Source organism: Heloderma suspectum, chromosome Z (genome assembly GCF_057233095.1).
Source record: "Heloderma suspectum isolate Gila_16-S chromosome Z, 16-S_ref, whole genome shotgun sequence".
In the NCBI taxonomy this organism is placed as follows: domain Eukaryota; kingdom Metazoa; phylum Chordata; class Lepidosauria; order Squamata; family Helodermatidae; genus Heloderma; species Heloderma suspectum.
In genome coordinates this window covers 15,113,057-15,140,418 of record NC_139476.1, presented here as the reverse complement: position 1 = coordinate 15,140,418, position 27,362 = coordinate 15,113,057, and the positions used below count along the sequence as shown (strand labels likewise).

The window sequence follows — 27,362 nt, the reverse complement described above, 5'->3', positions numbered from 1 at the left end:
AGGGTCTTTTCCAGAGAGTTTTCTCTTCGCATTAGGTGGCCAAAATATTTGAGCTTCAGCTTCAGGATCTGTCCTTCCAATGAGCACTCAAGGTTGATTTCCTTTAGGATGGACTGATTTGACCTCTTTGCAGTCCAGGGGACTCGTAAGAGTCTTCTCCAGCACCACAGTTTGAAAGCATCAATTCTTCGGTGCTCAGCCTTCCTTATAGTCCAGCTCTCACAGCCATACGTTACTACTGGGAAAACCATAGCTTTGATTAGACGGACCTTTGTCGGCAAGGTGATGTCTCTGCTTCTGACTATGCTGTCTAGGTTTGCCATAGCTTTCCTCCCAAGGAGCAAGCGTCTTTTAATTTCATGGCTACAGTCACCGTCTGCGGTGATCTTGGCGCCCAAGAAAGTAAAATCTGTCACTGCTTCCATTTCTTCCCCTTCTATATGCCAGGAAGTGATGGGGCCAGATGCCATGATCTTAGTTTTTTTAATGTTGAGTTTCAAACCAGCTTTTGCACTCTCCTCTTTCACCCTCAACAAGAGGCTCTTGAGATCCTCTTCGCTTCCTGCCATTACGGTGGTATCGTCTGCATATCGGAGGTTGTTGATAATTCTCCCGGCAATCTTAGTTCCGACCAGTGATTCATCCAACCCGGCATTTCTCATGATGTACTCTGCATATAAGTTAAATAAGCAGGGTGACAATATGCAGCCTTGTCGTACTCCTTTCCCAATTTGGAACCACTCGGTTGTTCCATGTCTGGTTCTTACTGTTGCTTCTTGACCCTCGTACAGGTTTCTCAGGAGACAGGTAAGGTGGTCTGGTACTCCCATCACTTTCAGAATTTGCCACAGTTCGTTGTGATCCACACAATCAAAGGCTTTAGCGTAGTCAATGAAGCAGAAATAGATGTTTTTCTGGAATTCTCTTGCTTTCTCCATGATCCAGCGAATGTTGGCGATTTGATCTTTAGTTCCTCTGCCTCTTCGAAACCCAGCTTGCACTTCCGGTAGTTCTCAGTTCACATGCTGCTGAAGCCTAGCTTGTAGGATTTTGAGCATCACCTTGCTGGCATGTGAAATGAGCGCAATTGTGCGGTACTTTGAACACTCTTTGGCATTGCCCTTCTTTGGAATTGGAATGTAAACTGACCTTTTCCAGTCTTGCGGCCATTGTTGAGTGTTCCAAATTTGTTGGCATATTGAATGCAGCACTTTAACAGCATCATCTTTTAGGATTTTAAATAGCTCAGCTGGAAGGCTGTCATCTCCGCTAGCTTTGTTGTTAGTAATTCTTCCTAAGGCCCACTTGACTTCACTCTCTAGGATGTCCGGCTCAAGTTCAGTGACCGCACTATCATGGCTATCAGGGACATTCAGATCTTTCCTGTATAGTTCTTCTGTGTATTCTTGCCACCTCTTCTTAATCTCATCTGCTTCTGTTAGGTCCCTGCCTTCTTTGTCCTTTATTATGCCCGTCTTTGCACAAAACGTTCCTTTGAGATCTCCAATTTTCTTGAAGAGATCTCTAGTCTTTCCCATTCTGTTGTTTTCCTCGATTTTTTTTGCATTGTTCATTTAAGAAGGCCTTCTTGTCTCTCCTTGCTATTCTCTGGAACTCTGCATTCAGTTGGATAGATCTTCCCCTTTCTCCCTTGCTTTTCGCTTCCCTTCTTTCTTCAGCTACTTGTAAAGCCTCATCAGACAGCCACTTGGCTTTCTTGCATTTCTTTTTCTTTGGGATGGATTTCGTTGCTGCCTCCTGAACAATGTTACAGACCTCCGTCCATAGTTCCTCAGGCACTCTGTCTATCAGGTCTAATCCCTGAAATCTATTCCTCACCTCCACTGTATATTCATCAGGGATATGATTTAGGTCATACCTGAATGGTTTAGTGGTTTTCCCTACGTTCTTCAATTTCAGCCGAAATTTTGTAACAAGAAGCTCATGATCTGAGCCACAGTCAGCTCCAGGTTTTGTTTTTACTGACTGTATAGAGCTTCTCCATCTTTGACTGCAAAGGACATAATCGATCTGATTTCGATATTGACCATCTGGTGATGTCCATGTGTAGAGTCGCCTCTTGTGCTGTTGGAAAAGAGTGTTTGCTATGATCAGTGTGTTCTCTTGGCAAAACTCTATGAGCCTTTGTCCTGCTTCATTTTGTACACCAGGGCCATGCCTGCCTGTTATCCCAGTGATTTCTTGACTTCCTACTTTAGCATTCCAATCCCCTATGATGAAGAGGACATCTTTTTTTGGTGTTAGTTCTAGAAGGTGTTGTAAGTCTTCATAGAACCGATCAACCTCAGCTTCTTCGGCATCAGTGGCTGGGGCATAGACTTGAATTACTGTGATGTTGAATGGTTTGCCTTGGATTCGTACTGAGATCATTCTATCGTTTTTGAGATTGTACCCCAGTACTGCTTTTCCCACCCTTTTGTTGACTATGAGTGCTACTCCATTTCTTCTAAGGAATTCTTGCCCACAGTAGTAGATATGATGGTCACCTGAATTAAATTCGCCCATGCCTGTCCATTTTAGTTCACTGATTCCCAAGATGTCGATGTTCAATCTTGCCATCTCATGCTTGACCACCTCCAGCTTACCTTGATTCATTGATCTTACATTCCAGGTTCCTAAACAATATTGTTCTTTACAGCATCGGACTTTCTTTTCACCACCAGACACATCCACAGCTGAGTGTCCTTTTGGCTTTGGCCCAGCCGCTTCACTCTTTCTGGCGCTACTTGGAAATACCCTCTGCTCTTCCCCAGTAGTATATTGGACACCTTCCGACCTGAGGGGCTCATCTTCTGGCGTCATCTCTTTTAGCCTTGTGATATGTTCCATGGGGTTTTCTTGGCAAGGATACTGGAGTGGGTTGCCATTTCCTTCTCCAGTGGACCACGTTTTGTCAGAACTCTCTGCCATGACCTGTCCGTCTTGGGTGGCCCTGCACGGCATAGCTTATGGCTTCACTGAGTTACGCAAGCCCCTTCGCCACAACAAGGCAGTGATCCATGAAGGGGATTATTATTATTAATAATAATATTTGAGTCTGATTGAAAGTGCTGGTCTTTACATTCAAAGCCCTAAATGGCTTGGGGCCAGATGACCTGAAGGATCACCTCCTCCAATATACACCTGCCTGGACCCTAAGTTCATCCTCAGAGCTCGTTCACTGTGAGCCCCTGCCAAAGGACGTGAGGCAGGTGGCTAGTAAGAAGAGGGCCTTTTGTGCTGTGGCCCCCCGGCTGTGGAAAGAGCTTCCAGAGAGGTTTGCCTGGTGCCTATGTTACGCTCTTTTTTGCACTATGTGAATACCTTTTTATTTTCCCAGGCATTTTAGTTTTTCAGTTTCTGCATTAAACCTGGTAGTGTATTTTACATCTTTCCACTGCTGCTATCTTCTATTTGTGTATTAATAATAATTATAATAATAATTATAACCTCTCTGGGAATAATTATAATAATAATTATAACCTTTCTGGGAAGCTCTTTCCACAGCTGTGGGGGCACAGCAGAAAAGGCCCTCTTCTTACTAGCCACCTGCCTCACGTCCTTTGGCAGGGGCTCACAGTGAATGAGCTCTGAGGATGAACTTAGGGTCCGGGCAGGTGTATATGGGAGGAGGTGATCCTTCAGGTCATCTGGACCCAAGCCATTTAGGGCTTTGAATGTAAAGACCAGCACTTTCAATCAGACCCAAATGGACTGGAAGCCAGTGCAGTTGGAAAAGTACTGCCATAATATGTTCATATCGGCCAATCCCCATTCATAATCTCACTGCCCTATTTTGGACCACCTGAAGTTTCTGGACTGTTTTCAAAGGCAGCCCCACGTATAACTCATTGCAGCAATCCAGACAAACGGTGACTGGAACTTGGACAACTGTAGCTTTGTTCTCTCTGTCCAGAGAAGGGTGTAGTTGGTATATCAGGCTAAGCTGATAAAAGTGCTCTGTGCCACCAGGTCTGGTTTAGAACCATGAGGTCTGGGATTTTGCTTCATTTTTATGGGAAATGTAGGACCACAGCTCAGCGGTAGAGCCCATGTCTTGCATGCACCTGACAAGTGACAAGAAAGATGCCTTCTGTCCCCAGGAATGCAAGAGAGACACTGCCAGTCAGGGTCGTGGGCTGAATAGACCAAGTCTGGTAAACCGCTCAGAGAGCTTTGGCTCTTGGGTGTATTGCCCCTGCAGTAGGCTCTGAACTCTTAATTTAGAGGTGCCAAGATAGTGATAAATCAGACCCAGGTTTACTTACAAGGAGTATTTTATTGAGTAACTTACATCAAACAGGCCTACCCAATGGTTGGATCAGACAGCTTCTCTGAACCCAGAGCCATGGGGTACAATGGGTTTTATACCATACATGTTAGCAATGAGGCAGCATGACAGCAGCAAGTACCCCCTAGCGGTCATTGCTAGCATAGACTAACAGCACTTGGTTCTCAGCACAGCCACCTGTAAACAAACTTCGCTTCCCAGGCAGAGTGCTTGATAACACTCTCACTCGTTAGTATGGAATGTGCTAGGCCGCACTATTGGCCCTTTGACTCATCTTCACATGCTCAGAGGCTCACTAGCCAGAGAATTGCACTGATAATGAAATTAAGCAAGGCATTATGGATCTCTAGGCCTCTCTAGCACTACAGATGACTTGGTTACGTTCCTGGGGCCAATGCTTTGGGCACTATAGAAATGATGATGATGATGATAGTGATAGTCCAACCTGGAATGAAGCTGCATCCCCTGCTCCTGCCTTCAAAACAGAGGAAACTGTCTCGATTTTGCTCATCCAAGATGGTGAATTAATTCACGAAGAAAAAGAACCCAGCAGGGTGCCATCTACTCCGTTACAGACCCCCTGTTCTATGAAAAGCTTCTAATTTTTCTTTTTCTTTTTTTGTCACCTTGTAGCTGTGTAGGAAACTGTCCGGCATGGAAGAGGATGGGGGCCTCGAGGTTCCAACCCACCCCGAAGAGCGGGAGAACCACCCTGGCAATAGCAAGGTAAACAGTTAGCTTTTTGGTGATTAATTTCCCACTCTCCTTTTTTCGTTTTGTTTTAACGAACGAAATGAACCAAGTGAGAAATACAACAAAAACGTTGCTGAATGGGGTGCTCCTGTTCTCTGCTCCACTCAGCGATATTCCATTCCATTTTCCCCAGCCAGCCAGTCAGTTATGGCCGCTTCCACGATACTATATTCTGTCGTCTCTTTTTTTTTCTCCCAACATTCAGTCAGTATTCCATGACCACCGATCAAGTGTGGTGCATCCTCATTGGATTGTTGCTGTTTTTCTTCAAGATCCTCTTTTTTTTATATACTTCTGCAAACTTTGGGGTTTGGCTGAGCCTACTGATACCTCCCTCTTGCCTGTGCTGTTTTGGCACTCACAGCTTGAAAATCAGAAATAGAGGGAATTCTGCAGTGTTCACCCAAACATGATATTCAATAATGACACTATGTACCTTAACTATATAGTATGAAACATAAGCAATATTCAAGTCCCATTCAGATCACCAAATGTGGTAAGACCAGCCACACACTTTTGCTTTCTCCCATTTCTGAATCTTTGTAATTCATAGAAGCAGAGTTGCAAGGGTGTGGGGTAGGGATGTCAGAGAAATCCACAACAGAATTAGATGAGTTTGGGTTTCTATGAATTCAACCCTCCGATTCTGCAGCGGACCGGCTTTTCCTGAGTCGCATGGATTCTGTGGACTTACAGAGCAGTGTTTTTTTAAAAAACTTTCTGGAATTTTACGTAAATTTAGTTGTAGAAAAATACGTAAAATAAAAAAACACCAGCTGAAAATGTGCATTTAAACCCTAAAGCATGAAAATGTGCATGGGGGGGGGCAGAATGGCTAATTTCCGCAACTGCGGGTTTGCACAATTGCGTATTTGCGCAACTGTGAATTTGCGCACATTTGGGAAACTGGAAAAAGTCTGATTCCATCAAGGAGCAGATGACAGAACGAGAGGCACCTGACAATCTATGAAACCCACACAGAACAGATTTTACATCCCTAGGTTGATGTCATCTAAACTACCACCAGCTCAGTGAAGGAATCTTTCAACTCCACCATCCCTGACAGATATCTCTCCAGCCTCTGCCTAAATACTTCCAGTGAAAGAGAACCCACCACCTCTTGAGCAGTGGAGTAGCGGCGGCAGGGTTCACAGGGATGCAGTGCCTGGACTTTTTGTTTAACAGGGATGCTGACATCACGTGCCACCCCACTCAGACTTCCCTGTTCCCTCTGAGCTTAGCTGCAATCCTCACATTTACTGGGGGCAAATGAATTTTCCCATATTGTTGTCATGCAATGTGGGGTTTTTTTGGGGGGTGGCTTGGTCTTCAAGGGACAATTCAGACCCATTCGCTTTACCAAAGCCCTGCTCCTGGTGGAGGTGAAAACAGCCACAACTGGTTTGCTGATAGGGATCCACATGGCCGCCTGCCATTTTGGGGCTCTTCTTGGGGGCATGGCTATAGGGATTGTCACGAGGAGCGCCCGCACTTCAAAGTGCACCAGTGCACCGCCATGCCTGAGGCTGTCTGTCGAACAGCCTCAGCTGCTGGACGTTTCTCTTAATGGTTCGCCCAAATCTGCCTTCCTTCAACTCCTGAGCATTCATTCTAGTCCTGCTTTCAGGAGCAACAGAGAACAAGTCTGTTCCATCTTCTGCATGACATCCCATCATATATTTGAAAGCTGCTCTCATGTCTTGGCTGAATCTTCTCTTCCACTGATCATTTCACTCACGGCTGCTATATTCAAGAGAGAGCCAAAAATAAAATAAAACTCCCACGTGGAAGCAGGCAGGTTACTGAGTGATGTAACCGCTTGCGAACTGGAGAGGCTTCCCAGGAGGCTTAACAGCACGAGTTCCGAGAAAAGGGAGAGAAGGATATTTCCCTCTCGGAGACAGGGAGAGAATCCACAGTGGGGTTCAAGCAATGAAATGGAAGCGAGCCATTTAGTTAAAACTTGCTTCACGTTGATCTCACCATTACTGCAAGGAGCTCATGGCACTGGGTGTGATTCTTTCCTCACCCTGTTTTTAACCTCACAACAGCTCTGCGAGGTGGGTCAGGCTGAGAGGCAGCCACTGTCCCAAGGTCCACAATGAGCTCAGGGGGGATTTGAATGCCGATCTCCCTGGTTTAAGTCAGACCACTACAGCATAGTTGTTATTATGATTTTTGTAATGATGATGATGATAAAGCAACACATTAATAATAATAACGCAACACATCATAGAATCCTAGAAGGGTAGGGTTGGAAGGGGCCTACAAGGCCATCGAGTCCAACCCCTGCTCAATGCAGGAATCCAAGTCCGAGCAGCCCTGACAGGTGGCTGTCCAGCCTCGTCTTGAAGGCCTCCAGTGTGGGAGAGCCCACCGCCTCCCTAGGTCATGGGTTCCACTGCCGTATTGCTCAGGAAGTTTTTCCTGATGTTCAGCCGGAATCTGGCTTCCTGCACCTTGAGCACATTATTCCGTGTCCTGCACTCTGGGATGAGCGAGAGGAGATCCTGCCTTCCTCTCTGGGGCAGCCTTTCAAGGACTTGAAGAGCACTATCCTAATTCCCCTCAGTCTTTTCTTCTCAAGGCTAAACATGCCCAGTTCTTTCAGTCTCCCTTCATAGGGCTTTGTTTCCAGTCCCCTGATCATCTTCATTGCCCTCCTCTGAACCCTCTCCAGCTTGTCTGCATCCTTCTTAAAGTGTGGTGCCCAGAACTGGACACAGTACTCCAGATGAGGCCTAACCAGTGCTGAGTAGAGGGGGACTAGTACTCCATATGATTTGGAAGCTATGCTTCTATTAATGCAGCCCAGAATAGCATTTGCCTTTTTTGCAGCCGCATCACATTGTTCGCTCACATTCAGCTTGTGATCAACAACAATTCCAAGATCCTTCTCGCTTGTAGTGTTGTTGAGCCACGTATCCCCCATCTTGTAACTATGCATTTGGTTTCTTTTTCCTAGGTGCAGAACTTGGCATTTATCCCTATTAAATGTCATTCTGTTGTTTTCTGCCCAGCATTCCAGTCTATCAAGATCACTTTGAATTTTGTTTCTGTCATTCCAAGGTATTAGCAATCCCACCCAATTTTGTGTCATCTGCAAATCTGATCAGCATTCCCTGCACCTCCTCCTCCAAGTCATTAATAAAACTGTGGAAGAGCACTGGGCCCAGGACTGAGCTCTACGGTACCCCGCTCGTTCCCTCTCCCCAGTTTGAGAAGATCCCATTGATAAGCACTCTTTGAGTCCCATTCTGTAGCAACTGTGGATCCACTGGATCATTGTTTCATCTAGCCCACTTTGAGCTAGTTTGCTCATCAGGATATTATGGGGCACTTTGTCGAAAGCTTTGCTGAAGTCGAGGTATATTATGTCTACAGCATTCCCACAGTCCACAAGGGAGGTGACTTGATCAAAAAATGAGATCAGATTCATCTGGCAGGATTTGTTCTTGACAAATCCATGTTGGCTTCGAGGAATCACGGCATTGTTGTCAAGGTGCTTGCAGATGGATTGCTTGATAATCTGCTCCAGAATTTTCCCAGGGATTGATGTCAGACTGACTGGTCTGTAGTTCCCAGGTTCCTCCTTTTTGCCCTTTTTGAAGATAGGGACAACATTAGCGCTCCTCCAGTCATCTGGCACTTCCCCCGTCCTCCATGATTTCTCAAAGAGAATAGACAGCAGTTCTGAGAGTTCTTCTGCCAGTTCCTTTCTTACTCTAGGATGCAGTTCATCTGGCCCTGGAGATTTGAACTCATTCAAAGTAATTCGGTGTTCCTTGACCATTTGCCTATCGCTCTCAAGCCGCAATCCTGCCCCTTCAGCCTATACTTCGCCTTTTGCCAAGGGGGTCATAGACCCTCTTTCGGGAGAAGACTGAGCCAAAGGAGGAATTGAGCACCTCTGCCTTTTTTTTGTCATCTGTTATCGTTTTGCCATCCTTATTTAATAGCTGAACCACCATTTCTTTCCTCTGCCTTTTACTATGCACGTAGCTGAAGAAAGCCTTTTTGTTGTTTTTAGCATCCCTCGCTAACCTCAGCTCGTTCTCAGCTTTAGCCTTCCTGACGCCATCCCTGCAATTCTGTGCCTGTACTCTTCCTTTGTTACTTGGCCTTCTTTCCTCTTCCTATGTGTGTCCTTTTTTGTTTTCAGGTCATCCCTAAACTTTTTGTGAAGCCACATTGGCTTCTTCTGTTGTCTTCCACCTTTTCTTCTTGTTGGAATTGTTTGTGAATGTGCCTTGAGAATTTCCTTTTTTAAAAGCTCCCACCCATCTTGGACTCCTTTTCTCGTTAGCGTCGCTTGCCATGGGACCTTACTGATCATTGTTCTGAGTTTATTAAAATCAGCTTTCCTAAAATCCAGGGTATGCATTTGACTACTTGGCTTTTGCTTCCCTTAGAACCAAGAACTCAAGTACAACCTGGTCACTTTCCCCCAGAGTTCTTGTAACTGCTACTTTCTCCACTAAGTCATCTCTGTTGGTTAGGATCAAGTCAAGGATAGCCGATCCTCTGGTTCCTTCCTCTACTTTCTGTAGGAGGAAGTTATCCGCCACACAAGTCAGGAATTTCCTGGAGGGGCCATGTTTTGCAGAATTTGTCTCCCAGCAAATATTGGGGAAATTGAAGTCCCCCATTACTACTCCATCATGCTTCCTTAAAACATTGGCTATTTGCTTTTCAAAAGTTTCATCCTCGTCTTCTCCTTGGTTGGGTGGCCGGTAGTAGACTCCGACCACCAGGTTCCTTTTCTTCTTTGCTCCATTTATTTTGATCCAGATGCTCTCAATGGGGCTACCAAGCTCCTCCTCCTGTATTTCTGTGAAGCGATATGCATTTTTCACATACAGTGCAACCCCACCTCCCTTTCTGTTCCTCCTGTTCTTTTTGAACAAGTTATATCCTTCAATCGCTGTATTCCAGTCATGAGATTCATCCCACCAAGTCTCAGTTATACCTATCAGGTCATAATTTCCCTCTTGTATTAAGAGCTCAAGTTCGTTCTGTTTGTTTCCCATACTCTGGGCATTAGTATATAGACATCGAAGACCATGTGCTTCATAGTCTGGCTTTCTTCCTACATGTGTCTGAAGACTATTATTGGGCGCTATCAGAGTTGCAGTGCAGGAGCCTTCGTCCATTGTTACCCCCAAATAATTGGGGGTATATTTCACATCACATCAATAATTATTATATTATTTATATTATTTATTATTGTGTTGCTTTATTATTATTATATAATAGTAACATTATAATAATATTATATAATAATAATGCAACACATTAATAATAATTATATTGTATTATTTATATTATTAATTATTATTAATGTGTTGCTTTATTATTATATAATAACATTATAATATTACATCGTCATCATCATTATTATAAAAATCATAACATATTTTTCATAACAAAAATCATACCATAACAAAAATTATGACAGCAACAATAATGGAAACTGTATACTGTGTCAGACCCTTGGTCCATCTAGCCCAGTATCACTGACACTGACAGGCAGGAGTTTTTCCAGCCCTACCTGGAGATGTCGGGGATTGAACCTGGGATCTTGTGCATACAAAATGGGTGCTCTACCATTATTATAACAGTATCATATCCCCGCTTTCATCTATCATAGAACCCAAGTCATAATTTATTATGAATAATGATAAAAAACTGATAATATCTAAGCACCGCTGTAGTGCATTTCAAGCAATGAAAGTGCTTTTTGTACATGATCACTGCATCGTCATCTCAACAGCCCTGTAAGGTAGGCCAGGCTGGAAAAGGTGCGGAAAAGGGCAACTTGAATGATCCAAGGGCTGGAGCATCTCCCCTATGTGGGAAGGTTCCAACAGCTGGGATTGTTTTGCTTGGAAAAAAGAAGGGTCAGGGGAGACATGAGAGAGGTCTGCAAAACGATGCCTGCTGTGGAGAAAGTGGAGAGGGAGATAGTTTTCACCCTCTCTCAAAATACTAGAATTCAAAGGGGTCATCTGATGAAACTGATTGGTGGGAGATTCCGGACAGACAAAAGGAAGGACTTCTTTACACCGCACAGAGTTAAACTATGGAACTCGCTACCACAGGAAGCAGTGATGGCCACCAGTTTGGATGGCTTTCAAAGGGGGGTGGACAAATTCCTGGAGGGAAAGGCTATCAATGGCTACTAGTCCTGATGGCTATGGGCTACCTCCAGTACCAGAAGCAGTGAGCCTCTGTACACCAGTTGCTTGGGAACATGGGTGGGAGGGTGCTGTTGCACTCATGCCCTGCTTGTGGGTTCCCGGTTGACAGTTTGTTGGCCACTGTGTGAACAGAACGTTGGACTTGATGGACCCTTGGTCTGATCCAGCAGGGCTCTTCTGATGTTCTTATGTTCTAGACTGGGAGCTCTGAGGCTGAGAGAGAAAGTACATTGAGTAGGGCCCAGCTTGGGCAGGAGGTAGATCTAGATCTATTGGTAGATCTCTGGGAGATGTGTGCTGGATCAGCAAGGGTTTCTGACTTCCAATTGTTTAGCAGTAGCAGTTACAAAACAACTTCCTTTTCCCCATCCTAAAATATACGTTAAAATTAAGAAAGCTTAGGGTAACCAGGAGTGGACCTATGAAATGAAAGACCATGAGGTGTGTTCAGTTTTGGTCCTCAAACCCAATTCTTGGGCTCAGAATGCATTCATTCGATGTGTGAGTCTTTTGCACCAGGGTCCGGTTGGTGCATCTTGGGTTCTTCGTTCACACACTCACACACACACCCACCTACCAAATAATTTGCAGCCTAGATCTTTCTCCGGTGCCACCTAGTGGCAGGATTGAAATTTGCAGCCTAGATTTTACTCTGCACCACCTGGTGGCCGTCTTGAAATTTGCAGCCTAGATCTTACTCTGGCGCCACCAGGTGGCTGCATTGAACTTTGCAGCTCTCCTTGGCTCGCTCTGATTTTCTTCTCCCCGATCCTCAGGTGGAAGTGGTCTTCTGGCTCCTCTCTATGCTGGCCAATCAGGACAAAAAGGACATGTCCCGCACCCTGCTGGCCATGTCCAGCTCCCAGGAGAGCTGCTTGGCCATGCGGAAGTCGGGATGCCTGCCCCTGCTCATCCAGATCCTCCACGACACGGATCGGGAGCCGGGCGTGCTGGAGAGCCCCAGAGCAGCGGGGAAGGACTGCCGTATGCAGGCCAACGCCGCCCTTCACAACGTCATCTTCTCCCAGCCCGATGAAGGGCAGGCCAAGAAGGAAATGAGGGTGCTCCACGTTTTGGAACAGATCCGCTCCTACTCGGAGACCTGCTGGGATTGGCTCAAGATGCGCAGCAAAGAAGGGGACAAGAGTCCTGAAGGGGGAGCAGGTAGAGTGATTCACCTCATGGGCTCACCATTTCTTTCTCTCTCTGGTGGCACGACGCCGGTGCCTCACTCCTGTGCCACGTGCAAACAGAGGGCGCTGTAGAGTTCAGCTGGTCTGAGCTCTACAGCGCCACCACTACAACAGGCCAGAAAGGGTACTGCAGCCTTCATACCGGCAGAGGTCAGGGCCAACAGGACTCACGAAAGGCCATATAAAGCTGTCGATTGGCCTAGTTCCTCATTCAAGCTGACCTGTTCAAGATTGCTGACTTAATTCCTTGCTACCTGCCTCTGGCCTGTAGGACTGCAAGGGGTCAGTACTTATTAATTGGCATTTATTTATTATATTTTTACCTCACTCTTCCTCCAAGGAGCTGCATTGTTCTGTCTCCTCCATACACACACACACACACTTTGTCCTCATAACAACCCTGCAAGGTAGGTTAGGCAGAGAGACAGCAGCTGGCCCCAGATCACACACAGTGAGCTTCAGATTGATGAAGAAGAGATTTGAACCCTTGTTTCCCCGGTTCTAGCCCAAGACTCTAACCACTGCACTATACTAGCTCTAGGCAGTAAGTCCTGTTTTTGTTTTGCTTGGATGTTCTGCCTTTAAAAAAAAATGCTGCTTTTATGCTTATAACACAATCTTATGCATGGCTACTCAGAAGCAGGTGCCACTGACTTAAATGGAACTTACTCCCAGGGAAGTGTGCCTCAGAATGCAGCTCTTAATGAGTTCACTTCGGGGTTGCGAGTTTCAAAATATTGTTATGGACGAGGTGATTATAGACGGGTTTGTTTGTGATGGACTTATTATGGTTTGGTTTAGTTATATTTGGATGCATTGTTTTAACAGATCATAATGATGTAATTTCTTGATCTTTATGTAACACTTCTAATTATCATTATCATCATCTTTATTTATTTCATTTATATCCCGCCTTTTTTCCTCTTGCAAGGAACCCAAGGCAGCTTACATTATCCTCCTCCTCTCCATTTTATCCTCACAACAACAACCCTGTGAGGTGGGTTGGGCTGAGAGTCTATGACTGGCCCACAGTCACCCAGTGAGCTTCCATGGCCGAGTGGGGACTCGAACCCGGATCTCCCGGCTCCCAGTCCAACACTCTCGCCACTACACCATGCTGGCTACTCCACACTGGCTTAATATTATGTTATTAATATATTTGCATTGATCCCTGAGATATTGTGCATGACCAGTGCAATCCTATATACATACTTGAGTGGGAGTAAGTCCCATTGAACTCAGTGGATTTTACTTCTGAAGGAAGGAAGGAAGGAAGGAAGGGACAAATGTAATGAGAAAGAAAGAACAAACAAATGAAAGAAGGAAGGACTTGCCTGGGAGTAAACCTAATTGAAGTAAATGGGGTTTACTTCACATATAGGATGGCACTGTAAGGCTCACCCTACAGTCCCAGCAGAATTGGTAGGGCTGCGCCGCTTGATGGCCAAAGATGAGGGAAGCGTTGTTGATTTTGGCACCATGGTGAGCTCTTCGTAGGTTTGGATGAGAACTGCTGTGAGCGTAATTGATGCATAACTAAACTGGCAATGGAGAAATGTCTGCTGCTGAACTCACTCGGTCCGCTTGCCCTGCAGGTCCGGTTCCCATTGAACCGCAGATCTGCCAAGCGACTTGTGCCGTTATGAAGCTGTCGTTCGACGAAGAGTATCGCCGTGCCATGAATGAGCTGGGTAAGTTACATTTGGGGACAGCCCATCGTTCGAGGGGCCGTAGGTTAAGGGGTGCAGCACGGGGCTTTCCACACAGGGCTTCAGGTTCGATCCCCGGCTTCTCCAGGTAGGGCTAGGAAGGAATCCTGCCCGAAACCCTGGGGAACCGTTACCCCCAGTCAGTGTCGACAGTACTGGGCTAGATGGACCAAGGGGCTGACTCAATATAAGGCAGCTTCCGATGTTCCTAAAAGATTTCCAGTTGCAGGGCTGGGAAAGAGCCACCGTGGAGGGGGTTAACCACGCATTGTGGCTTATCTTTCTTGCACAAGCCACCCTGAGAACCCAGGGTTTGCTGTTGGATTGTTCAGGGTGGTTAAGCCACCCTGCGGATAATGTTCTAGGTTGAGACAACACACTTAACCCCGTGGTTCAACAAACAGCCCACAGTTCAACAACCCACACTCAACCGCCGAGTGTGGGTTAGCACATTGTGTGAACAGCCCTGAGGTGTAGCTCTGGCCCTGCTGTTCCATGAGTTATTTCTAGTTTTCTTTTCCCAAATATCAGTGGACAAGGCAAGGATACATTCATACATTTTTGCACAAGGAAATGGAAGCTTTGATTTGAGTAACCCGATTGCTGTTGTCTTCTCCATCCTGTTTTTCCCCCTCTCTGTTTTGCTTCCTAGGTGGGCTGCAGGCTGTTGCTGAGCTGCTGCAAGTGGACTACGAAATGCACCAAATGACCAACGACCCCCTCAACCTGGCCCTCAGGCGCTACACCGGCATGGCGCTCACCAACCTCACCTTCGGGGACGTCGTCAACAAGGTGCCACAGGATCAGGAGCTGTCAGGATGGAGAAAGCAGAAGTCAGGAGGTGGAGGGGCAATGAGGGTCAGCGTGCATTGTGGGAGGGAGATGGTCACACATGATCATGGAAAGGCTTGTTCACTCAGACAGTTCTTCTGAGCGCTGGCTTCTGAGGTGACTTCTGGAAGCTATGTATCTCCCATATGCGGAGATGCATCATTTCTCCCCCTCCTCCCCTCCCCCTCCTCCCCCCCTCCTCTTCTCCCCCCACTCTCCCCCCCCACTCTCTCCCCCTACCACCACCACCATCATCATCATCTATAGACTGCCTTATCTGCTAAAATTCATCAAGGCCATCTTAAGCAATTTTAAATAATACAATCTTACAATAATTAAAAACAAGAACATCCTTCACTTCCCTTGATAAAGACCAAGTGTCCAAACGTGTTGGGAATTCAGTTGGTGCAGCTGTTTCTTTTTTGACTTTGGCTTCCAGCCTTACAGCTGTTTTTTCTGGTCCCTACTGGCACTGTTGCTTATGGAGTTCTCCACCCCCGCTCTCCCAGCAGGCTAGTGAAACTGGGTGGTGTGTTTTTCTGTTTGTTTCTCTGCAGGCCAGTAACTTTGCTGGGCTTATTTGCAAGGCTGGGTAGGAGTGTGCTTTAACGGAAACAATGGGCAACTTTGGGTGGGATGTCCCTGTTATTTTTTTTCCTCCCGAATCTGACATTTGTCTCACACTCACTCCGCTCCATGACCCTTCTCTTATTCCCTCCTGCCTAGGCGACTTTGTGCTCTCGCCAAAGATGCATGCAAGCCATCGTTGCGCAGCTGGCATCTGATAGCGAGGAGTTGCATCAGGTGAGCATGAGCAAGAGTGACGCTGAGGAAGGAAGCAGACCAGCATGGGCTCTGGGTTTTTGGGGAGGGGGCTAAGACACCCCCAATGTGCCCCCTCTCTTGGTGAGTCTTCCTTCTCACCGCCTTGGTCACCAGCTGCTCTCACTCCTCCACCTCTTCCTCCTCATGGCTCCTGCTTACTTGCTTGGCAGGCAGAGATCCAGGGAGCAAGCAGGCCGTGGCATCTCCTGCTCCTCCTTCTCCCCACCACCGTTGCCTGGGCCGGAGCGAGAGGCAGGCAAACAAGCAGCTTGCAAAGGGAAGAGAAGGAGCAACGCGGGGTGGGGGCTCTTGTCAATGAGCCTCTGCTGAGCTGCGGGCCCTTTGCAGGTGCCCCACCATGCCAACCCTGTGCCCCGGCCCTGTCCGTGCCTTTCCCCGATCCACAACTCACTTCCTTCCCTTCCCAACTGCTCCTGCTCCTTAGGTGGTATCCAGCATCCTTCGGAACCTCTCCTGGCGTGCGGACATGAACAGCAAGAAAGTCTTGAGGGAAGTTGGCAGCGTCACGGCGCTGATGCAGTGCGCCTTACGGGCCATCAAGGTGAGCAGGGAACGACGGGGTGGCAACCGTGATCCCGTTTTCCTCTCCACTCTATGTTTGTCTAGTTGCCTAGCTATCTGCTAATCCTTATCTTCCCCCCACACAGCCCCCATCCACATATCTAACCTTTAAAATGCTCTTACGCTTTCCAGTTTCTGTCTTTTGCCACACATACTCTTCCTTTAGTTATTTTCCCATTCCATTTTTTCACATCTTTGCATGGTGGATTTGAGGGTTCTAGATTTTCTCCTCTCTCCGTTTCAGGCCAGAAAGGTGAGTGAGAGATGTGAAATCTGTCAATCCGTGCATGCCTCCAGACGAGGCTTTTCTCGCACTGTCACCCCTGCCTCAAACACAGAGTTTTACAGGGGGCCCTCATTGCAAGGCATCATCATTTTCCACTTGTAACTCTCCCATGTTTTCCCACTGCTTGCTTTCTTCTGTTTTTTTCTCTTACTGCAAAAAATCGGTTAAGAAAAAAAAGATGAAATAGCTGCACAATATGTTTTGATTGGCAGTGCATCATTAAACGATGGGATTCACTTCCACAAGATGTAGTGATGGCCACCAATTTTGATAGCTTTAAAATGGGACTGGACAAATTCATGGAGGAGGAAAAGGCTAACAGTGGCTACTAGTCCTCATGGCTACGTGCCACCTCCAGTATCAGAGGCAGTATGCTTGTACACACCTATTGCTGGGGAGCATGGACGGGAGGGTGCTGTTGCACTCATGTCCTGCTTGTGGGTTTCCCGTGGGCAGCTGAACGGTCACTGTGTGAACAGAATGCTGGACTACATGGACCCATGGTCTGATCCCACAGGGCTCTTATGTTCTTATTCTGCATCCGTCTCTCTCTCTCTCTCTCTCTCTCACTTGCTCCATTCTTCCAAACTCCATCCTACATCTATCTTGATCCTAGATCTTTCTATCTTTTCCCTTCCTTCCTTTGTTTGTTCTTTCTTTCTCATTACATTTGTCGCTTCCTTCCTTCATTTACATTTGTCCCTTCCTTCCTTCCTTCCTTCCTTCCTTCCTTCCTTCCTTCCTTCCTTCCTCTCTCTCTCTCTCTGTCTCTCTCTCTGTCTGTCTGTCTGTCTCTCTCTCACACACACACACACACACACACACACACATTCACACACACACTCACAGTTCTTAGCACAACTTCCCAGGTCTCAGTGCCCACAATTTGGGGGGAGAGAATCCATTACAGTGGAAGAAGTATGAAAGGAGAATGCTGCATTATAATGTAGATATGGTCATTTGCTCAAGCTTGCTTCGCACTCCCTGTGCTTCTGACAGCAAGTTGTTGTTATCACTATAATTCTGCTGTTCATGCTAGGAGTCCACCCTGAAGAGTGTTCTCAGCGCCTTGTGGAACCTGTCTGCTCACAGCACCGAGAATAAAGCCGCCATCTGCATGGTGGAGGGGGCGCTCGGCTTCCTGGTCAGCACCCTCACCTACAAGTGTCAGAGCAACTCACTAGCCATCATTGAGAGCGGAGGGGGGATCCTAAGGAATGTTTCCAGCCTCGTGGCTACCAGGGAAGATTACCGGTCAGTGCCTCTCCCCTCTTTCCCCTTCATGCGACATCCTGTTCTTTGGGGCAAATAACAGCAGACACAAACACACACAGAAACACACACACTCAGAAATACAGACACACACACAGAATCATACATACACACACACACAGAAACACGCACACATGCAGAAACACACACAGAAACACACCCACTCAGCAATACAGAAACACACACACACACACACACACACACAGAAACACAAGCATTCAGAAATGCAGGAACACACACACAAACACACACATACACAGAAGCATGCACAGAAATACAGAAACACAGAGAAAGAGAGAGGGGGTATAGGCATAGATATATAGATGTAGGTAAGGTATATAGTTTATTATTATTATTATTATTATTATTATTGGGGGTAAGCCATCCTTCTCCAATCTGGCACCCTCCAGACATGTCAGACTACAGCTCCCAGCATATAGTGAAGCACATCTAGAGGGTGCCGGGGGGAGAAGGCCGGAGTAAGACCTCTTGAGGACCAGTTTGACTGGCTGAAAAAACAGCAGAGGCAGCAATCCTATAGATCCCACTGACCTCAGCAGGGCTTCCCTCTGAGTAGCTGTGTATAGGCCTACAGTGTAAGGCTGCAATCCCACACACGCGTATCCGGAAGCAAGCCCTGCTGAAAACAGTGGGGTCTACTTCTGAGTAAACATGCACAGGATTGTGTGGCGAGACCGCAGCCCTGCACACATGTACCAGGGACATCAGCAGAGGCTGGTCTACTGATCAGCTGAACACCCCTTGGAGAGCTCCTTTAGAGTTCTGGCTGGTCCTGACTGAAAAGCAGAATGGATCCACAGCCCTGCTGGAATCGGAGCCACCAGCCTCCACTGGGGGAGACAGAGGGGGAGATATATCCCCCCCCCCCCGCTGCCTGTGCTGGCCTTACATGTGAACCTCCTGTCTTTCAGGCAAGTCCTGCGGGATCACAGCTGCCTCCAGACCTTACTCCAGCACCTGAAGTCACACAGCCTGACCATCGTCAGCAACGCCTGCGGCACCCTCTGGAACCTCTCCGCCCGCAGCCCCAGAGACCAGGAGCTGCTGTGGGACCTGGGCGCCGTCAGCATGCTGCGCAACCTTGTCGACTCCAAGCACAAGATGATCGCCATGGGCAGCGCTGCGGCCCTCCGCAACCTCCTGGCCAACCGGCCCCTCAAGTACAAGGACACCCTGGTGATCTCGCCTGGGTCGTGCGTGCCCTCGCTGTATATGAGGAAGCAGAAGGCGCTGGAGGCGGAGCTGGATGCCAAGCATTTGGCCGAGACCTTCGACACCATGGAGAAGCAGATCCTGAAGAACCAGAGCGCCAAGAAGCCCCTGTGGCACATGGAGAGCTTGGCAAAGGACTACGCCTCCGACTCGGGGTGCTTCGATGACGACGAGGTGCCCAACGTCTCTGGCGGTGCAGAGACAGGGAACGCGTCAGTCCTCTCCATGTTCCTCAACTCCTCCTTCCTCCAAGGCCAGGCTCTGCCCAGAGCCATCGCCCAAAGGAGATGCCCGGAGCCAGAGAAGGATGAGAGCGGAAAGCCGACGGAAGCAAAAAAGGTCCCCCCGCTGCTTCTTCCCCCGGACAACGAGGTCTCCATGGCAGCTGAGAAGTTGGCCAACAAGATTTCCACGACTGTAGCCAAGATAGACAAGCTGGTGGAAGACATCTCCACTCTCCACACCTCCTCGGATGACAGCTTCAGCCTCAGCTCTGAAGACCACTGCCTTGACTGGCAATGCGGCTCCGACGAAATCCACGAGACCCGGGCTCAGTCGTGCTCCCCGTGCCGCCTGTCGGACGCTGGCGGGTTCGTCAAGCGGGAAGGCCTGAGCCGGGCTCACACCCTGCTGAGGCTGAAGACGGCCTACACCAGCTTGTCCAACGACAGCCTCAACAGCGGGAACACCAGCGACGGGTACTGCACCAAGGAGCACATGAAACCCTGCACCAGGACAACGTTCCTGGACTTCAAGGATGAGCTGCACCGGCGCCAGAAGCGTCCCAGTCGCCTCGACTTGAAGAACATCTTGATCAGTAGGCCGGAGAAGGTGGAACCCCTGGGGAAGAAGCATCAAGAGCTCGGCGAGGTGGCAGAGAAACCGGAACCTCTCGAGAAGGCCAAGAAAACGGCGGCTTCCCAAAGCGCCGATGTTGCTGAGAAGGAATCTGGATATAAGGAGACAGCGCCAAGCAACAAGCTGGATCCCAACCCAACAGTCCACACAATTAAGCTCTCCCCCTCCTACCAGCATGTCCCCCTCATGGAGAATGTGGACAACAGACCCCCAGAACCTGGGGCTATGAGGCTGTCGGGAGCCGGGTCATACTACCAAAGCCTGTCCATGCGGACGGTGGAAAATGTTATCCAGCTTCCGGAGAAGCTGCCAATCCCAGCACCGGTGGCACAAGAGCAGCTGCAGAAATACTCAGTGGAGGACACCCCAATATGCTTCTCCCGGTGCAGTTCTCTGTCTTCCCTTTCCTCAGCTGACAACGTGCTGGGTGGGCAAAGCCACAGCGAGAATGAGATGGACAGTGACTCCTCACTGGAGATCATCGAGGTCGAAGAAGTGGAAGAAGCCCACCGAGTAGAGCAAGCAGAGAAGGCGAAAAGGGTGGCGGATCCTCTTCCTGCCATCTCGCAGCCCATCGCTATCCCTTTCCCCAAGAAGGAGAAGGTCTTCCTTCGAGGCGTTTCGCCCTCCCGGCATGAAGACTTGACCCCGTCCAGCTCCTCTGAGAACTACATCCAGGAGACTCCTCTAGTGATGAGCCGTTGCAGTTCAGTCAGCTCCCTGGGCAGTTTTGAGAGCCCATCCATTGCCAGCTCTATCCAGAGCGAACCCTGCAGTGAGATGATCAGCGGGACCGTGAGTCCTAGTGAGTTACCAGACAGCCCTGGGCAAACCATGCCTCCCAGCCGCAGCAAAACGCCTCTCTTCGAACTGGGCAGCCAGGCGGAGAAGGAGGCCAGCCAGTTCAACATCCAGTGGGAGAACAACGTCAAGAAATTCATGGAGATCACAGACTTCAAAGAGCGTTTCCAGATGCCCCAAGACCTCGACTCCATGGTCTACTTCACTGTGGAGAAACCCAACGAGAACTTCTCCTGTGCTTCCAGCTTGAGCGCGTTGCCCCTCCATGAACACTATGTCCAGAAGGATGTGGAGCTGAAACTCATCCCTCCATTCCCAGAAAAGAATGGCTTGAGCTTCTTGACGCATGAGAAAAGAGAGGATGAGAGGGCCAATGAGAACCAGAGGAAACCGGAGAGATTCGAGTTAACCTCCGATGAAGATGTTGAGATCTTGAAGGAGTGCATCAACTCGGCCATGCCGTCCCGTTTCCGGAAGATCCGTACATCCCTCATCTCCGGCCTTCCAGCCCAGGTTTTGAATCCTCAGTCCATGAAGCCAGTGCACGTTCCAGTGTATATGCTGGTCCCTGCGAACTCCCACTTGGGTATCCCCAAGCAGAGACGGGCTACAGTTACCAGACCCAACAAGGACTACGTTGGCGATGAGGATTCCTTCACTGACTCAGCAGACGGAACCCCGGTCAACTTCTCTAGTGCAGCTTCCTTGAGTGACGAGACCCTCCAGTACCCAATGAAGGAGGAAAGGCATTGCTCTGGGAAGAGGAGGGAAACACCAGGGCCACGGGGAGCGGGGCTCAACTTGGAGGCGGTGCAGTGTGAACGAGGCAGCCCACGGGCCGGAAGAATAACCTCCAGCCACTCCACTCCAACTAAAATGGCTTCATCTTACAAGCACAAAACCGGATCAAATCACACCAGCCCACTTCGTGCAGGCAGGGCCCAATCTGCCGAGTCCAAGAGGGGGCACATTCCTCTCAAGAACCTGGAGCTGACCATCATGAGGCAAGGCAGCTTGAGGGCCTGTTCTGAAGGCAGCTGTTCCAGGAAGGGGGGTCCCCAGGAGAACGGGGGCCGCGACAGTGACATGGTCTTCCAGTCCCTGTGCCACACGACACCGACTGAGGAGGCGGTCTATTGCTTCTACGAGAATGATTTGGATGACCTGACGGAGCTCAGCATGAAGAATTTGCCCAAGAGGAAGGCCAGCAAAGGTCAAAAGAAAGAATGCTGGGCGGCCAAGAAAGAGCCTGAGCTGAGTGCAAGACAGCAACTCCAGGCGAAAACCAAGATGGCACCCAACTTCCGCAGCAACCTCATTGCAGATGAGACCCCACCATGTTATTCCCTCAGCTCTTCCCTGAGTTCCCTCAGCGATCTGGAACTCTATGACCCCGAAGAGAGGACGCCAGGGTACACTAGCAGGGCCAACCGACACGTTACCGTGAACCGTCGGCATGAGATGAGAGCTGCCTTGTCCAGAGGGAGGGACAGCTCTGCCAGTTCACTCAGCTACAACTCGGAGGACGATGTGCTGCAGAAGTGTATCGGCTTCGCCATGCCCAAGAGGAGACGCCCATCGGCAAAAAGGATGAATGGCGAGAAGGAGCGGAAGGCCCTCAAAGCCAAGGAGCAGAAGCCAGAAGCTCTGATGGCTGAAGCAATTGATGAAAAAGGTTCCGATCTGGACAGCGTGGACTGGAAAGCCATCCAGGAAGGAGCAAACTCCATTGTCACTTGGTTGCACCAAGCAGCCTCTTCTTTAGGCAGGGATCCGTCCTCAGAATCTGACTCCATCCTCTCCTTTATGTCCGGCCTCTCGGCTGGCTCTGCTTTGCAGCTGTCTCTGGACAGGAAGGAGAAGAAGAGAGGGAAGAAGCCCCCCAGTGGTCACATGGAGAAGAAAGAGCAGTCAAAGGCTTTCCAAGATGGTAAGAAGCTGACGGAAGCCAGAGCTGCTACTTGCAGGAATGGCAGGGCGGAGAAAAATCTCGGCCCGCAGAAACCATTGACCAACTTACCGGTGGTCTTCCGGGGCAGGACGGTGATCTATATGCCCGACGTGGCAAAGGAGTCACAGATGCAGAGTCCCAGGTCCACCCCGAGGAAAACCGGGCCTGCAGCCAAGCCGGATGCCCCTGTGAAGAACCCGAATCTGAACCAACAGAGATCGCGGAGCCTCCACAGGCCTGGGAAAATCTCAGAAATGGTGGACCTCACGCTGCCCAAGAGAAGCGCGACCCCACCGGCCCGGATTACCAAAGCGCCTTCCTCCGGGTCGTCCAGGACATCGACGCCATCCCTGCCCAACCAGAAGAAGCTAATGTCACCGTCCCAGCAGCCCAAACGGCAGATGCCATCTCGCGAAGCCGGGAAGGTGGGCGGGAATGCTACGCCTCCTGGCCTCAACCCCAAACCGGTCCAGAAATCGCCCATCTCCAAGCAACACAAGACCCAGAAATCTCCCGTCCGCATCCCCTTCATGCAGAAGCCCACCAAGAAGACTCTCCCGGCAAGGAACACCATGCCTGTGTTGGAGGAGCAGGTGGGAAGAGGAGGCAGTGACCTGAGGCCCAAGGTCAATGGGAAGGGCGTCTGTCAGAACAGTCGCCTCAACTTGGTGCGCATGTCCTCGGTGAGGTCCGTTGGCAGTGAGTCAGACCGCTCAGGTTTCCTGAGGCAGCTGACATTCATCAAGGAGTCATCCAGCCTCCTCATGAGGCACCGCAGCGAGCTCTCACCCTCGGAGCCCATGTCCTCACTGTCTCGGGGCGCGTCTCCTCGGAGAGGCAGGCTTGGCCTGCCGACAGTCTTCCTTTGCTCGTCCCGCTGTGACGATCTCAAGGTGGACAAGCCGGCAGGCCCAAGCCAGCGGCCTGTCATCTCCCGAGTGCCTCTTCCCAGCCACAGAGTCCCCGTGGGCACCAGGCCTCCGAGGCGAACCAGCTCAGAAAGCCCGTCCAGGCTCCCTGTCAAAACAAGCAGCGTCCCACCGGAGCCCTTCAAGCGTTATTCGTCATCCCCTCAGATCAACGTTGTCAAGAGGACAGCCGGCCCGGTTTCCACACCTCCCTGTTGCTCCGAGTCATTAGGTGGGGGGAAGAAAAAGAATGAGGATACTGCCAAACTCCCCGTGGTTCCTTCTTCTCCTGCTCCTCCTCACCTAGGGACTGCAGAGCAATGGACTGAAGAGCAACCACAAGCAAGGGTAAAAGGGACCTGGAAAAGAATCCGTGATGAAGACATCCCCCATATTCTGAAAAGCACTCTCCCGTCAACGGCCCTGCCACTGGTTAGTGCCTTGAAGGAAGAAGAGAACCACCAGGCCTGGAGAGCCCTTCAACGGAAGACCAGCGACGCCGTGGTTCAAACAGAAGATTTTGCCACTGCCAAGACCAACTCCAGCACTTCTCCGACGCTGGGGGCACAGGAGGTACCCAAGATCGCATCTGACGGCTGCGAGGCGGATGGCTTCGGACCAGGCAAGGTCACCTTTACTCACGAAGCACCGGTCAACTCTCACGGGAACTTTCCTCCAAGTAGACACAGCTCCCCGAGCCGGGCTGCCAGGGTGACCCCTTTCAATTACACTCCGAGCCCCATGGTAGAGCCGACAGTCAATGAGAAGCAGGTGGAGAAAGTGCAGGTTTAACCACCACCAGGTGGGCCTTGGAAGCTCCCGGGATGTCCTCAGCGACTGCTGTATATATCTAAAAAAACATTCGTTCCTCGTTACCTTTTTTTTAAAGTAGAAATTGCCCCTATTCTCAACAAACTGAGGAGGAATCTGGTGTTGTTTCTTATGGACACAGGAAAGATGGATCTGGTTCTTATGAAAGAGACGCAAAAGAAGACGGGCAAATATATATTCATTTAATTTCCACCTCCTTCCTTCCTTCCTTCTTGGCGAATGGCATTTGGGAACGTTTGACCCAACTGAGGGCTGCGCAAACACCCGTCAACACACAACCTCTTCGGGTGCACAAAATCGCCCCATCAGTATTTTGCTTTCGGTGCTACAGGTCATTGTTCAGAAGCGTCGGGGCTCAAACGTCCCATGGTTCCCACTGAAGGGACTCTCTTCCAATCATTGTGCAGAGAAAGGGATGCTGGAAAGCAAAGTTCTTTCTACCACAAACCCCTGTTGGGCTTATGCCCCCTGTGTCAGGTTTGATGGGAAGTTTTCTGGAGGAGGAACCTCAGGTTTTGAGACCCAGGGCTCTTTTTGTGAATGGACGCTTGGAGGATACTATCTCCCCGTGTCCGTCATTCGAATCTAAAACCTACCCCAGCCTGGATTGGTCACTCCTTTTTGAAAACACCTGCCTCTCTGATCCCACCTCAGCACCATTCACAAGCAATGTGTCCATGATGTATGCACCACACGCAAGGCTCAACGCTTCCGCCAGAGACTTGGCGGCATTTTCAGAACCCCAAGCATCGTCAGCCTTTTAGGTTACACAGGACTCGTTTCAGACTTAAGGGCAACTCCAAGGTGGTGTGATACCTATGCTCAAATGTTCCATCCCACATCTGCAGATCACTTTGACCAACTCCTGCATTTGCTTTGCTGCCTCCCGGGAACTCTACGTGCCATTCAAGGACCATCCAGGCCAGGAGTCAACGTTGAAGATCCCCAAAGCCAAAGTTCGCTCAGGGTCAGCAAAACTGTTTCCGCATCCCATCCCGCTCCGTTCTCCAAGGACACGAAGAAACCCTCTTTTGCGTTAGGGACTCAACCGTGACGCTCCCGAGTGATCAAACAAAAGAGAACGTTTTGTGTGAAAAGTTAAAAAAACAAACTAGAACGCCTTAATCTCAACCCTTGGCTGCATGCTTTAGGCTGCGATTCTGTATACGCTTACCTGGAGGTAAGACCCATTGAGCTCAGTGGGGCTTACTTCTGAGTAGACGTGTCTAGAATTGCACTGTTAGTCTCATGTGGGGGCACTAATACTCAAGAATTAAAAACCAAGATATTCTCAGCTACTTTATTTTGGGGGTGTTGCGGGGTGGCAGGGGAGGGGGGAGAAGAAAATAATTTTATGGGTTAAAAAAAAAAAGCAAAAACAGGAGAGAGAGTTGGTGGGAAAATGTTATGCATCAGCAAAAAGCTGACATGGAACTATTACAGCCTTCCGGAGGATGAAAACTACGATCTACACGGTGCTTTGTCTCTAATTATAGCAACTCCTTAATCCGCTAATTACTAATCTACTGTCTTTTTGTTGGGCCCTGGGCATTTTTAAGGACAGGAAACAACTATTGCACCATATCATCAGCCTAATCTATACACAAAAAGAAACTGGTTGTTATGGAGGCCTTATGGCATAGGAGCAGTCTATCTGTCTGCCTATAGTATTTTTTATTCTGCTCCTCAGCCAAAAAGCCTCCCAGCTTACATGCAAGCAAAAAAACAAGAGAATCCCCTGCCCTCAGGCTTACAATCTAAAAAGAGACAGCACACGAGGAAAACGGGATGCGGAGGGCAGAGGGGGGGAAAAGGAAGCTGTCCTTCTGTAGGACTGATGGACTGGCCCTGTTTCCCCTCCGCTCTATCCTGCTGAACTCCCGACGTAAGACCAGAGAGGGTAGGTGACACAGTTAAAGAAGATGCGAGTGGGAGATGGGAAGAGAGAGAAATACAAAACCAGACAAATGAGAGCAGAGCGTGTGCCTGAGAATAACTATACGAACACTTTCAGTGCATTCAAAGTGCTTCACCACTTAAAGCTTGTTTCAGGAATCCCGACGACAGCCCTGCAAGTTAGGCTGAGATTATTATTTCCATATTGCAGATGTCGTATGGGGTGGGGGGCATGCAGAGGAACTGAGGTCATTCTTCCATCAGGGGCTGCAGAGAGTTCGACCTTACGCAGGTCTACTTCTAAGGATGGAACTTACGCAGGATGGAACTTACGCAGGTCTACTTCTAAGGATGGATCCTGCTGGATCAGATCTGATGCTTATTTCAGGGGTGTTGAACCTCAGGGCTATGGGGCATATCTGTCCCATCTGGGATCCCGCTCTCTTCCCCTGGCTCCTCCCTCTTTCCCCCAACTGCCAATCATTTGGAGGCGTCCCAGCTTCTTCCCCATTCCAAGAGATCGAAATGCCTCTCCTGAGGCAGTTACTCACCGTCAGGGCTTTAAGCTAAAATAGGCTGGCATTTCTGGCTCCTCCCCTTTGCTTTGGCCCCTCCCACCACTGGAATGCAGCCCCCGAGAGTTTCTCTGACATGGCCTGCGGACTGAAAGGGGTTCAACACCCTTGCCTATTGTGTCCAGGATTCTGTTCCCACAGTGGCCAGCCAGGTGCCCCAATGGGAACCCCGCAAGCCTGCAACAGCACCCTCCTGCCCATGTTCATTGGGGTACTGCCTCTGAAACCGGAGGTAGCAACTGGTAGCCATTGGTACCCTCCTCCTCTTCCACAAATTTGTCTGATCCCCTTTCGAAGTTGGCGTCCAACATTATATTGTGGAGTCTCATCTGGGTTCGAGGGTGCTTACTCCCACATTGCTCTGGAG

The 27,362-nt window shown here is 49.2% G+C and overlaps 1 protein-coding gene across 1 annotated transcript in view; it reads left to right on the top strand.

The window, feature by feature from the left end:
* APC2 (APC regulator of Wnt signaling pathway 2) overlaps positions 1–26,031 on the top strand; it is a 74,374-nt gene extending 48,343 nt beyond the window's left edge. Inside the window, exons 9-16 of the mRNA XM_084826088.1 lie at positions 4,925–5,017; positions 12,021–12,408; positions 14,033–14,128; positions 14,799–14,938; positions 15,704–15,781; positions 16,248–16,364; positions 17,710–17,924; positions 18,875–26,031. Of these exons, the coding sequence (XP_084682214.1) occupies positions 4,925–5,017; positions 12,021–12,408; positions 14,033–14,128; positions 14,799–14,938; positions 15,704–15,781; positions 16,248–16,364; positions 17,710–17,924; positions 18,875–24,485 (6,738 nt within the window). The 3' untranslated portion in view covers positions 24,486–26,031. The remainder of the gene's footprint in view (positions 1–4,924; positions 5,018–12,020; positions 12,409–14,032; positions 14,129–14,798; positions 14,939–15,703; positions 15,782–16,247; positions 16,365–17,709; positions 17,925–18,874) is intronic.
* Positions 26,032–27,362: the final 1,331 nt, after the last annotated feature.